Consider the following 15,248-nt stretch of genomic DNA (forward strand, 5'->3'; position numbering starts at 1 on the left):
CTTCATGTATGTTCTGGTCTACAAACCACCTGAAATTTAAAAGACATGAAACATTTCTGTGTGACACATTGGAAACCATTTATAATGAAACACTTTGCTCCTAGTATCTTAACTCTTTCTCTACATTCCTTAATCTTAGGACAGCTTACATATCTCAACAATTAAGAAATGTATTACATTCCAGTTATTTTTTAAACTTAGGTAGATAAAGTGAGACGTGAATGACATGCAGTAGACTAAAACTGAGCAGAGAGGGACAAAGAAATGTAGCTGATGTATCTCTGTATATACTGATAAATAATCCAGAGGGAAACAGAAGCTGCAGGACTAATGCAGAACACCCCACACACACACACACCAGAACTTATTAACACTTCACTCAGAATCACATTGATCTGAAAAACTAAACCCCACTGACTCGTTTAAACATATTCTAAGCCAACCTTCATAGGATCCTGGCCTTATAAAGATGTGGTTTGAACAGAAATTTCTGAAAAACATTCTCAGTCAAGGCAATTATGGAACAATGAACAGTTAAAGAACAAAATGCTTGCTATCTATTTTATGGAGTATAATTAATAATATGTACCATAAAGGGAGTTCACACACTGCAGCTGAGAAACTGTAGCTTATGGACCTTTTGACACGGTTGCCATGTCTACCAATACATCATCAATGCTATGTGAAACACTGGCTCCCTCTCCCTGCCAAGTACTAATCAACCGTCTCAGCCTGCTTGATGGCTGAGAGATACTAAACAACACAGCACCTGAAATGGCAGGCAGCAGGGAGTGGAGCACCTCTTCAACCTCTCAAGGGCCAGCTCTGCTGGGGGAAATGATAGGTGAGCCAAGACTGACCAACAGGAGGGAGAAACCAGAAAGGGAAAATAGACAGGAAGGAAGCATTTGGAGAGAAGAAGAAAAATCAGCAAGAGAATGAGAAGGCATGACTTGTTACAGTTTCTGCAAGGTAATAAGAACACACATGGGGAAGGGGAGGATAGAAGACAATATATAACTGGAAAGATAAAGGGACAATCAAAAAAGGTACGAGACCATATTTTGTTGACAACTCATCTACAGTGGTATAACTGAAAGACACTCCCCTCCAAAATAAGAAAACAAATGGTCAAGCCACTTTGAGTGTGCCTGCCAGTGTCCACCTGTGTCATACATCTGCCACTGCTTGACAGCACAGCTGAATGTATGAACCAATTCCATCATGGGATATCAATGTTCTATCTGTGGTGCCTGATCTGTGAGAACTCATTCACATATACAAGCCACCACTTCATACTACGATTATCTAGTGATGGAACAACATGCATCAGAGATAGATGGTTAGTCTTCAAATGTTCATTTGGATGTCAAAAGTTTTGATCACAAACCTTTGGGCAGGGACATTGTTTTTAACAACCCTATATAGTGCCCCGCTGTCATGAATAAATTACCTAACAATGGCATCTGGAAACTAGCAACAAAATGCTGCTGTCTCTTTCTGTCTCTAAGAAGTATGATTTTTTTCAGCTCCAGTCAAACAGGAACAGAATATGTTGGAGCACGATATAACACCCCTATTCAGGCATGCAGGGGTGAGTCTGTGGGGGATCATAATGGATGGCTGTAAAAAAAAAGGATACCTGTTCTCTTTCCCACCATCCAAAATCTCCTTCAAGTACACAATAGAGTGATAAAGCATTTAATCATATGTACAGGCATGCATACTGTTTAGAAAAGTTCTGGGCAGCCAGCTAGACTGGACATCAGCCATTTATCACTGAAGTGGGCTAATTTTCTTGAAGTTTTCCTCTCCCCCCCACATACGCACTCACACAAAACCTGCCTCTACCCAATTCAGGCGATAGACTCCACCTTTCTTTGTAATCTGGAGAAGGGAAAGGAAATCTGTCTCAGGATTTTCAAGAGACTCAGCCCAAGACAGAGAGATTCCTCATTCCTTCTCCAGACAATGGAGAAAGGTGGAGTCATCTCTGTCTCTTTTCTTTTAGTCTCATAGACATTTGGAAATCAGGGAAGTAAAGTATCTCAATGCTTTTCAGATTTCTGTGAGGAGACAGAGACCTTTGTCTTTGGAGGACTTGGGAAATGAGTGGGGACCACTCACCCTTAAGTTGTAGGCAAGAGGCCTTCACCCATAGGACAATCAGGGAAACTGAGACTTGCACTTGCACGCATTCACAATTCTTGGGGGGGGAGTTGACCCTCTGTTGGGGGGTTAAAGGAAGACATAGGTACTGTGGATGTTCGGGGTTTCCCTAGATATGCAGAAACCTTCCCCTACTTTAAAGTAGCCCCATTTTGCTGATATAGTGATCTCTACTATTACAGGGAATAAAGGTGTTGGACTAGGATCTGGGAAACCCAGGTTCGAATCCCCACTCTGCCATGGAAACTTGCTGGGTGTCCCTGGACCAGACACACACATTTAGCCTCGACTCTTGAAAGTATTTGGATAGTCAAGCAATGGCAAACCACCTCCCAAAGTCTCTTGCTTTGAAAACCCTACAGGGTCACCAGAAGTCAGCTGTGACTTGACAGCCCTTCATACACATAATGATCAGAAGTGGGCAAAGTAGGTATCCTGCATGCTCTCAGGTTGCTTCTGGGAGCAGATCCTATGAAAATCAAAACCTATATGAAAACAGAGTACTGTTCAGTCATCTGCAAACCCAACAAACAACCTCCCTCCTTGTACTGTACTGATGGAGAGAGGAGGTGGGGCAGGCATTGGGAAAGATGGCTTCCTTCAAACTTTGAAAAACATTAAATGTACATGTGTAATATAAAGGATTTAAAAATACTATGACAGAAAATTATTTTGTGGAAAAAAGAAAAGTTTGGGGTCCTGCCATTCCAAAGTTGCTGAGCAATGAAACTAGGGATGAGTTTTGGGAATGAAAAATGTAATATTAAATGCTCATTAAAAACAACCAACTGCCATATTCCAAAACCTTCAAACACTGTTCTTAAGGTTTAGCACAATGGGCTAATAAAGTACTCCTTGGCAAGTTTCCCTCCTGAAATCAATAGACTCTGCACTAAGAATACCAATACGTCAAGTTCTAACACCCACTAAACGTAAAGATAATTTGCAAGAATATTTAGAATTACATTTATTTTAAGAGATTGAACCAACTCCTGATATCTTACCTGTCAATGCCCAGAATGATTTTCCTACATATTCTTGTGTCAAAACAAAAGACACTAAAGACATACCACCATTTGTAATTCCAATTAAAAAGCGTGACACTGCAAAAATTTCATAGTTTGGTGCAAATGCTGAGATATACCCAAAAATAACGTCGAAGAAGAGACCTGCACAAAACACATACAGTGGGTAAAATCTAATGTATTAATCCTAAATAATGAACAATTATGGGGGAAGAAAAACACACTACCTTCTTACTGCGCCTTGGGTGAAACCTGAGCTCCACTGAAGCAAATGATCATATTGCATTTTTAGTGTCTTAAAACATAACCAGACAAAACAGTGTTCAGACACACCTAAAGACTACAACATAGTGCTGCTAGTGTTGATATAAAGTGAATACTAAAAATATTGGCCAAGGGAAAATAGGATTAATTTCTATATAAACTGGACTATCCAAAATTAAGATTAGCTTAATTAGATATATAATATTTATAACAACTTATAAATTACAATTTATCCCAAAGGTGGTTCTATTAGATTAGATTATAAGATTAGTAAAGACACCAATGCAAATCTGTAAAGTGAAAACCCTACTAACTCTAAAATCTTAAATGATTATCTTTGGTTTTAGCTGGGGATGTTTTAATCATTGTTGTCAGTTGCCTTGAACCAAGTGGAAAGACAAGACAGAAATGTTTTAATAAATAAAATAATTTTAATAAACAGAAACCTGTCAACAATTAATCTAATCATTAACATCTTCATCTAAATTGGTGCAACAGACCAGTTATTTAGATAACATACACAATGTTGGTTCTTGTAGGTTATCCGGGCTGTGTAACCGTGGTCTTGGAATTTTCTTTCCTGACGTTTCGCCAGCAACTGTGGCAGGCATCTTCAGAGTAGTAACACTGAAGGACAGTGTCTCTCAGTGTCAAGGGTGTAGGAAGAGTAATATATAGTCAGAAAGGGGTTGGGTTTGAGCTGAGTATTGTCCTGCAAAAGTATTGTCCTGTAAGTATCAAGATAATGTGCTAATGAGGGTATGGTATGTTAATATGGAACCATTGTATCCTGAAGTGATCTGTTAATGTGTGTAATCCAAAGCTAATCTGTATGGCTATTGTTGAATGTTGTCTTTGTCTGGAGGTTTTTCAGGGCAGGAAGCCAAGCCTTATTCATTCTTAAACTCTTCTCTTTTCTGTTAAAGTTGTGCTGATGTTTATGAATTTCAATGGCTTCTCTGTGCAATCTGACAAAATAGTTGGTAGAATTGTCCAGTCTTTCAGTGTCTTGGAATAAGATCCTGTGTCCTGTTTGTGTTAGTCCATGTTCAGCCACTGCTGATTTCTCAGGTTGGCCAAGTCTGCAGTATCTTTCATGTTCTTTTATCCTTGTTTGTATGCTGCGTTTTGTGGTCCCGATGTAAACTTCTCCACAGCTGCAAGGTATACGATATACTCCTGCAGAGGTGAGGGGGTCTCTTTTGTCTTTTGCTGATTGTAGCATTTGTTGTATTTTCTTGGTGGGTTTAAACACTGTTTGTAGTTTATGTTTTTTCAAAAGTTTCTCCATCCTATCAGTGACTCCTTTAATAAATGGCAAGAATACCTTTCCTATGGGAGACTGTTTTTCTTGAGTTTTCTGATTTTTGCAGGACAATGATTCAGCTCAAACCCAACCCCTTTCTGACTATATATTACTCTTCCTACACCCTTGACACTGAGAGACACTGTCCTTCAGTGTTACTACTCTGAAGATGCCTGCCACAGTTGCTGGCGAAACGTCAGGAAAGAAAATTCCAAGACCACGGTTACACAGCCCGGATAACCTACAAGAACCAATGAACCAAATGAACCAACGACAATATACACAATGTTGTAAAGATTCTTTCTTTTCAAATATAAGACTTTATTTCATAAGATTATCATTTGAGCCAATATAGCCTGAGGGACATCAAGTATTATCTGTTGAAAAATATTACTGTAGTGCTGTCATATAAACTTAAGTTGACATTTAAATTCTCCAAACCTGGCATAATTTTTGCAGCGTTTCTTTTGCAACTTCATGATTTTGTAGAGTCGTTCTGGAATGCTGCAGTTTACATCAATAAAATTCATACAAGTGCATGTAAGAAGCAACACTTGTTTTAATCCTAAAAAGTCTAATACAATATATAGTTTTGTAAAACAAACAATATTCATACTAACTAACAAAGTGCAAACATGCAAATAAATGGGAGACCATGCAGAAAAAATCCACAAGATCTTACCTGACATATACACAGGCTTCCTGCCCAGTTTATCTGACAATGGGCCAAACATTATATTTCCAATGAGTAACCCGGCAAAATACAAGGATGATGCCAGGCTCACCTTATATGCTTCATGTTTGATTAAATACCACTGTTGGAAACAAAAAAGGAGTACTTTATCAATAACAAACCAATACAATACAATAACAAACCAATGAATTTTTAGAAAATTAGTGTTTGAGAATCAGCTTGCTGACAACTTCACACAGAACAGAAGTTTGGGAAAGTGGGCAGTTTAAAAAGGCCATGAGGGGCGCTAAACCCTTCCTCACCCACATTTCCCGTCCAAAAAAGTTGCTTACACTCAGTCAATGTTCAATCAGTGAGGCTCTAAAAATGGACATACCACTAGAGGAAACGTGTTCCTAAAAGATCACAATGTGCTATCAATTTATTTTGGAATTAGACTATAATGCAGGGCAACCAAAATGATCAAGTTGTTAGTGCATTTATGCTATGAGGAAAGGCTGAAGAGTCTGGGAGCTTTCAGTTTAAAAAAAAAAAAGACAGCTACATGGTCACATTAGAGGTTTATAAAATTATTCATAGGGTGGAGACAATGTATAGAGATAGGTTTTTCATCTCCCATAATACTAGAACTCAGGGGCACTCAATTAAGTTGATGGGCAACGGGTACAGGATAGGTAAAAGGAGATACTTCTTTACTCAACAAGTCATTAAATTGGGGAATTCGCTGCCAGTGGATGCAACAATGGCCATGAGCAGAGATGGCTTTAAAAGGGGATTAGACAGATGTATGGCTACTGTGTGTATGTGAAGTGCCATCAAGTAGCAGCCAATTTATGGCAATCCTATAGTGTTTTCAAGACTAACAAGAGATGGTTTGCCATTGCCTTCCTCTGTATAGAGACCCTGGACTTTCTTGGTGGTCTCCCATTCAAGTACTAACTAGTTCATACTCTGCTTAGCTTCTGAGATCTGATGAGATCAGGCTAGTCTGGGCCATCCAGGTCAGGCTGCATGGCAGAGTGAACTAAGAGATACACCTGTTCGCCTATGACAAGGTAATAGAGATGTAGGTATTAGGCTCTAAGCTTAGCTATTAGATAGCAACCCAAAGCTTCTGCCCGGGGATCCTGGGAGAAAGAGGAACAAGGAGACTGGAGCAGGCTGAAAAATAGATTTGGCTATGAAACCACACAGACCTTTGCAACTTTTGTTTTTCTGCTTGTGGTTAGGCGCAGGACATCCTGTTTTTCACAAATGAATTCCATTAATCCATTCACAATGTTACAGAGGTTTCTATAAGATTATTTTGGGCAATTTTTCTATCTAGAAGATATCATAGATGCTTGGTTTTGCAATTCTCAAAACAATGGATTTGTATCAGCAGAAATAACATGCCTCTTCTTCACAGCAAAAATGTTTTAAAATAAACATGCAGAGTTGAGAAAAAGACCCTAATCCCATTGTTCCTTTGCAAATCTGTGTACACAGAATCAACCCTTTACCTCTTAAGTGCTAAATTTCAAGAAGTTCAATGAATAGAAAATTGTTTGGGGTGGAATAGATCTGCACAAGAGGCTAAGTGTGAGGAGGTAAGGGCAAGCAGTAAAAATGAAAGTGAAACCTTTTGAGCAGAATACTCCACAAGTCTTGGGATCTTTGGGTGCATAGCTGAAGGTTTATCATATTACTCTCTTCTTGGAGGAGAAAATCTATAATGGCAGCAGGCCATAAAAGAGACCCAATTTGGGAATATTTTAATCAAGTCCCTCTATGGTTAAGGTAGGCATGCATGCAAAATGCAAACACTGAAACAAAGAAATGCAAGGCCTGGTGGCCCAAATGAAACGGGAGATAATTATGAAATTATTGCAAGGTGAACTATCTATGTATTTCTAACAGTATAACCAAATCACTATTTGTATATGTAACTGGAAAACTAATCTGAAAAGTTATTATTCTAAAAACGAGACTTTCATCTGACTGTAAATATTAATATTATACCAGCAAGAATAAGTCTTTACGTAGAAAACCATGATTTAAATCGAGTATTACTGACTAGTAATTTAAATCATGATTTAAATCATGATTTAAATTAAATAAAATCCACTCTGGTTCATAGCTAAGGTTGCCAACCTCCAGGTACTAGCTGGAAATTTCCTGCTATTACAACTGATCTCCAGCTCATAGGGATCAGTTCACCTGGAAAAAATGGCCACTTTGGCAATTAGACTCTATAGCATTGAAGTCCCTCCCCTTCCCAAACCCCGCCCTCCTCAGGCTCCACCCCAAAAACCTCCCGCCAGTGGTGTAGAGCGACCTGGCAACCCTATTCATGGCTAATGGCCATAGTGAATAAAGGGTACCTCCATATTCAGAGACAGTAAAACCCTGAAACCCAGTGCTACGAGGCAACCCTAGGGCCTGGCCTCTATGTCCTGTTTGTTGGTCCTTCAGGGCAACTGGTTGGCCACTGCGTGAAACGGGATGCTGGAGGACTAAATGGACCAGCGGTCTAATCCAGCACGGCTCTTCCTATGTTAATGCAATCCCTGTACTAGCAATGCCATTCTAAGCAGAGTCATACCGTTCTTAGTCCACTGAAGGTAATACAAATATGCTTAATCATAACATCATTAAAATAACCAGATCTAAAAGTGCTTATCCAGTTAAAACATTTCACCCTTCAGATATAACTTTAGCTCATATTTTCTTGGCTGAAAATTTATTTAGGATAGCTCTATAAATCTCTCCAGGCCTCCCCACTGCTGGAACTATTTCAGTTTTCCTACGCTCCCATCAATTGTGTATTTACCCACGTGGCATACACATTGCAAAAAGCCTGGCTGTGATTGGAAAGTGAGCTATTCTAGAATCCCATAAAAAGGGCTGCAAGAGGTCTTCTACTACCCCCACTATCAGAAGACTTATCAAAAGGAAAAGCACATTTATCTCAGACTATCAGAGGTCTCTGGTCTGGAATACATTTTGGAGTTTTGCGTAGGTAACAGCAGCCAACAGACATTGGTTACTATGGTAACTAGCAAAATACCAAGCTGAATTCATAACCGGCTACATGTTTAAACAGCTGGGCCTCGTATTTCAATCTAATTCTAGGAAGCTACAGATTTGGAGCCTCTGATGAAGTCCTTGATGTGTGGGTTAATCATCAGTACAAAAAATAAACAATGCTACACACTGGAGTGCTAATCCAAGAAGAAAAAAACAGATGAGCTACACGAACCACATTTGGTGAAAATATAAGTGTAGCTGCATAACATGCAGAATCTACAGACTTCGTCAGTCCCTAAGGTTTTATCCCTTCACACTTACATTTCTCACATGTGGTTCCTGTTTCGTTTCTTCTGCAATCTGCAGCCCTTTACCTACACCAAATTCCAAAATGTCTGTCTCCATTCATTTTACAGATGGGGGAAATTCACATTCAGTTCTTTAGACAAAAGCTCCCTTCATTGCTGAAAATGCTTAGATGAAGGGGTGAGATTATTTAGACATTTCCTCTGCGATAGCAATATAAGAAGCAGTCTTCAAAAGCTGCGAAGTACCAACTTTGACAAGGTTTATTGTATTGACTATTGAATGAGACAAAAGCATTAACAATGTAGAGGAAAACCAACTCATAATACTATTTTTATATTTTTTCGCAAGATCATTGTGCCCTCAAGACTTACTGTAAGTTTGCAAGGACATAACGAAGTTGTAACATTTCATAGATGAGTTAGCTGATGAATAATGAATTTGTAACTCTCAATGTCATGTACAGATAATTCCATTATTTTCTAGCATATTGACCAAAGCATATAGGTGCAGTGTTCCAGATAATCATAAGCACTTTCACACATACAGCTGCAAGAGTAGAAATTTTATTATGCTATAAATCACTAACAACTTCTCTTTTTCACACCACCCCGCATTCTCCATAATATAAAATACAGTATCTGACCAAGGGGGCTTTAACTCTCAAAAGCTCATGCCACCAAAATCTTGTTGATTTCTAAGGTGCTACTGGACTTGAATCCAGCTCTTCTAGTGCAGACCAACACAGCTGCCCTCTGAAACTATAATGTACAGTGAAATCCGACTTGCATTAAAATACAATGATGACAAAGCAGTGTAATGGTAAGGAATGCAGAATAAGGGCCAGGGTAAACTTGCATCTGCTTAGAGTTCAATGGAAATGCTAAGAAAACAAAATGTTAAACTACTAGTTGTACCATTTCTCTTTGGACACTGACTTACACCTTACTTAACCAAAAGGCTGATGCCCTGCTAAGCAGTCACCTGAGAAAGATTCCATGTGGCCCAGGGCACATTTGAAGAAACTGTATCCCAGGCACTTCTCACTATACATGCTACACACATCTACATGGATATCTTCCCTCCAGGAAATTGATGAGCATCCCACGGCAAAGGCCTAGAACAGCAGTCCCCAATCTTTTTGAGCCTGAGGGCATCTTTTCAAACCTGACACAGTGTGGTGGGCGCAGCCACAAAATGGCTGCTGAAGGACGCAGAGTCAAAATTACTGCTGCAGCTTACCTTCAACCACACAGCGAAAATCCCTGTGTTGTAGTGCCAGCTGCTGCCAAAGCAGCGTTTTTAAAAATCTTCACAACCAATCAAATTTCCAATGGCTAATCAGAAGCCTTGCTGGGCAAAAGCCCTTCCTGGCCCTGCCACATGTCTAAAAACACTCAGTGGGCACCAGGAAAGCTGGCGGTGGGCACCCTGGCCGGGACCCCTGGGCTAGAATATGGGTTAAGACTCCTTGAAATGTGACATCAGGCTCCCGCATAAGTAAATTAACTGTGTATCCAGCTTAAATAAGGCCTTAGGGGTGTCAATTTATTCAGCAATCTTGAAAAAGGAAACAAAGTAAAATGCAATTAAGCCTCTTACACGAGAAGAATTGGTTTTTACATGCCTACTTTCTCTACCTTTTAAGAAGAATCAAACCGGTTTACAATCTCCTTCCCTTCCTCTCCCCACAACAGACACCTTGTGAGGGAGGTGGGGCTGTGAGTGTTCAGAGAACTGTGACTAGGCCAAGGTCACCCTACACACTTCATGTGTAGGAGTGGGGAATCAAACCCGGTTCTCCAGATTAGACTCCACTGCTCTTAACCACTACACCACATTATGCAAACAGTATCCAGACTATACAAAAGATTAGACTAGTAACTTAAAAGGCAATATACTAAGAAATACATTAAGATCGTTTGTTTTGATTTAAACAAAAACAAAAAACCTAAAAGTAGTACCTGCCACAAATATGGAGACTGGGAAGTAATACTAATCATTTTGCATGAAGAGCAGCCTTAATCTGGATAGCCCAGGCTAGCACAATCACATCAGATCTTGAAAGCTAAGCAAGGTCAGCCCTGGCTAATATTTGGATGGGAGACCACCAAGGAAGTCCAGGGTTGTGATGCAAAGGCAGGCAATGGCAGAACACCTCTGAATGTCTCTTGTCATTGAAAATCCTATGGGGTCACCATAAATTGTGAAGTAGTCAATCACTGTACTTTTGTAACTAGATTTTTAGATTTTGTGATTTGCTAAAAACCACGTTACCTTAGTAAACCACATTGTAAGTGATGATACAACGTATTTTGTATTGTAAAAGCAAGTCCTTTTTATTGTAAATACTTCAAAAAATAGTAAAATGAAAATATATATGCACAATATATACAAGCTTCAAACAAAAGAATATAGATCTTATATGAAATGCAGTTACAAAGCAGTTACTAGCCAGTAACCAACCCATCAATGATCATGCCAGGAGAGAGTTCTCAAACCAAACAACACGCAAGCATATTTGGTAAAGAATGTCCCTTACAGACTGTTAGCAACAGGTCTGGGGGATAGAGTCCCAATTTCTCTCAATTTTCAAGCCCTTTTTATACAATTTTGGGGGCTCTGGTCCCGGGAACCAATAAGACTGTGTCTTGGGAATGTTGTCATTTTCCCAGATTTCAAAAGGACTTCAAAGGACTTGTGATGCATGGAATCAGATTAAATGTCTGTTCTCAAGCATCTACCTTACCCTTGAAGTCATAAATTGATGAATAGCATCAGGAGATTGTCATATAAACAAATAAGGTTCACATAGCATTTCCAAGTTTCACACCCATTGTCTAGCTATTAAGTCAAAGCATCTTCTATCTTAAAGTTATATATATATTGCATCTTGATTAACATCTAAAGCAAAGGAACATCTAAAAAATTCGTCTAGCCAGATAAAAAGCCAGACAAGCCGAATTCAAAAGGTGTCTCTGTACTAATTTTTTTCTCTTGGTCAGGCCAGGCCATGTGCAAGAAAGAAAGAAAGAAACAGGGAGAGACAGAAAAAGAAGAAGAGAATGAAAAGGAGAGTGAGTGACAGAAAAAGAGGAAGAGGAAAGCCTTCCCCCCACCACACCCGGCGGCGCACGCGGCCCTGCAGCCAGGCATGACTGGGCCGAAGCCGCCCCACACACACACCAGGCCACACTGCCCGACCAAAGCCTCCCCACACACATACCCAGCCACACACCCGGCCCGGCACAACTGGGCCAAAGCCTTCCCCCCACACCCAGCCACGCACGTGGCCGGAACGACCAGGCTGAAGCCTCCCCCACAAACACTGGGCCGTGCACGGGCCCCGGGAAGCCCAGAAAAGGCTGGGGGTGGAGGGAAAGGGGGACTAGGTGCCTCGGCTCTGCGAGCCTCATAAAATCCCTCTGGGGGGCAGATCTGGCCTGCGGGCCGCATGTTTGACCCCTGGCCTAGAGCATCCCTGACAAGTGCTTGTCCAGCCTCTGCTTAAAGACTGCCAGTGAGGGGAAGCTCACCACCTCCCTAGGTAGCTGATTCCAATGTTAAACACTTCTTACTGTAAAAAATCTTTCCCCAATATCCAGCTGGTACCTTTCCGCCCACAATGTACACCCATTATTGAGTCCTATTCTCTGCTGTCAAGAGGAACAGCTCCCTGCCCTCCTCTAAGTGACAGCCTTTCAAATACTTAAAGAGAGCAATCATGTCCCGCCTCAACCTTTGACGCAGAAGCCAAACGGATTGGCAGCCTGTCCAGAATAACCATCAGAAAGTCCTCTGCTACTTAGAAAAGTGTAGTTTATTTTACAGTGCAAAGATATAATACAGATACTTCTTTCACACACTCCGCTCATAGCATCCCGCATAGAACTTTAGTTTCACTCCAATATATACACCTGGTGGACGCAGCCACCAATCACAGTAGATACCTAATCATCCTGACATTGCTACTGCATTGCATCAGCCACCTGGCTATAACTGGATCAGGCCAGCTTTCTCTAGCTCCCCAGGGACTTTCCAGGCTGATTGCATCATCATTAGATCTAACTGATCTAATTTGCACCTGTCAAACTAAACTGACAGACTTGTAATCTTGACAACCTTCTCTTCTCCAGACTAAACATGCCTAACTCCCTCAGCCTTTCCTCACAGGGCTTGGTCTCCAGGACCCAACCATCCCCGTCACTCTCCTCTGTACCCACTTCATTCTGTCCACATCCTTTTTGAAGTGAGGCTCCAGAACTGCACACAATACTCCAGGTGCAGCTCGATCAATGCTGTGTACAGTGATTATACCTTGCGATTTGGATGTTATGCCTCCTTTGATACACCCCAAGATCGCATTAGTTTTTTGTTGTTGTCGCTGCATCACAATGGCTGCTCATATTTATCTTACGGTCCATCCATATCCCAAGATCTTGTTCACACACACTGCTGCCCAGAGGTGTATCCCCCATCCAGTATGCACGTCCCTCGTTTTTGTTACCCCGGTGTAGAACTCGGCACTTATCCTTGTTGAACTGCATCTTCTTCACATCTGCCCAATTTTCCAGCGTGTTCAGATCTCATTGAATTTTATCTCTATCTTTTGGTGTGTTCGCTGCTCCTCCCAATTTGGTCTCATCTGCAAATTTAACGAGTAGTCCCTTCACACCCTCATCCAGATCATTTATTAAAAATATTGGAAAGTACAGGGCTATGTGGAAGCTACAGACGAGGGCTCTGGCTAGGGTTGCCAACTGCCTGGAGAAAAGAAGTGCCCTTTATCTTTAACCATTTTATTTATTTGCCTCCATGTAATGAAAAGCTTTAGCTGCCCATTTCTACACATTAAGAGGCAGGACATTTTTCTCCAGGCTAGCTGGCAGCCCTACCTTTGACTAATCTGTTTTAATGGTATCTTTAATGAGTTAAACCATTTCTTAATTTTATTTATTGTTGTTACCTGCCTTGGGTCCCGACTACGCTGAGAGAAAGGCAGGTTATGTAAATACCCCAAAATGAATACATACATTTTGTTGCAAGTTGCCCCGATAATAGATTTTCTTTCCTCTAAAAATGCAGCAACTACCTTCAAACAAATAAATCCATCCCTATACAAATTAAACCTAAATATGTGTAACTGTATTTGCATACATTCTTCCTGCTCTTTCCTCCCCTCCCAAGCCTTTTCTCTGCCCAAATTCAGACTGTAAGCTCCTTGAAGAAGGGATCTGGCTTCCTGATTACTGTACTTCAAAGTAGCAGGCACTTACACAGAACTCAGTCATAAATGAACTCAACAAGCAGGGATCCAATGAGTCATGAACACAACTCCAATCACAGAACAGACCTTTCCCACCTCCCCCTTCATCCTGCAGTCCTTCCATAGCTCCCCACAAAGGCTGATCCAGAAGGTTGGGGGGGACTTGAGAATGGCATGGGAGGCTACAGTTGGGGGACGTGGAAATCACAGGCACCCTGGCCAAGCAGATGTATCTTCCATCTTTGAATCCAAGGACCTCTGAATCCAAGCCAATGTTTATTAGCATTAATGAAGTCTAAAGTACAATTTTGCTTTCGTTCTGCAATCGTCTCCACACACTGTATGATGCTTTTGTTAAAGTTCACTTTATGCTCCATTGGAGGGAAATATTTATCTCGGCTTTTATTACAAAGCATTAATTTGCCACATTGAAAACTCAGGAAAGGCTATAACTGCTCTCCAACGTTCAACAACAAATCCATTTAGAATTGCACAACCAAACATCAGCATTTAGTTCCTGTTTCCCCTCCTTTTTGTTGCGTTATCTGAAAGCTTAAACCTAAGAAGAAGAAAATTCACTATGCTGACTACAGAGATGTGTGTGCCATCTATCTGCCAGGTACACTAAATAATCCAAGCAAACTGAGACACACCACTCTGAAAAGGACCAGGGCGAGAATAAAGTGACTCACTGCTGTCCATGACCCTCATTTCCTGCTCACCACAGTCTTTTCAAGAATTTTTTCAGCACATGGAGGGGAGGGGAGCAAGACTGCACTTGTCCTCACTCCTGGCTTCTACACGTTAATTTTCTGATCTCACAGAGAGAACCCTATGCATGTAAAATTGTGTATGGGAAGATTGTTCCAGCTTCTTCCACATATTGGAAGAGTATATGAAAAGTGAACTTGTGTGCAGGGTATTCTAGCACATGGAAATGGGAAGTTCTGTCCGGATTGCCCAAAGATTCCAGAGCAAACAGAAAAGGAAGTTATTAAATATTAACAGCAGTATTTGACTGCACATATGGAAACAGGCACATCAGATCTGAAAACAGAATTTAAATATGCAATATGCCACTTTATTATTAAGGATTTCAAACTAATCTAGTAAATTCTAAAATAAGAATCACTGTTTAAACTATGGTAGTCCTTTTTAGAGGCAAGCGTACTAGTTGAAATTACTTCTTTATTACCAAATTCCATACAC

General features: G+C 40.6%; 1 protein-coding gene across 1 annotated transcript in view; it reads right to left on the minus strand.

Moving 5' to 3' along the window:
* Positions 1 to 15,248, minus strand: part of LOC130477694 (solute carrier family 22 member 15-like) — a 46,646-nt gene that overhangs the window by 20,066 nt on the left and 11,332 nt on the right. The window contains exons 3-4 of the mRNA XM_056849741.1: positions 5,447 to 5,579; positions 3,174 to 3,338 (exon numbers count right to left, since the gene is read on the minus strand). Coding sequence (XP_056705719.1) covers positions 3,174 to 3,338; positions 5,447 to 5,579 — 298 coding nt within the window. The remainder of the gene's footprint in view (positions 1 to 3,173; positions 3,339 to 5,446; positions 5,580 to 15,248) is intronic.

Source organism: Euleptes europaea, chromosome 5 (assembly GCF_029931775.1).
Source record: "Euleptes europaea isolate rEulEur1 chromosome 5, rEulEur1.hap1, whole genome shotgun sequence".
In the NCBI taxonomy this organism is placed as follows: domain Eukaryota; kingdom Metazoa; phylum Chordata; class Lepidosauria; order Squamata; family Sphaerodactylidae; genus Euleptes; species Euleptes europaea.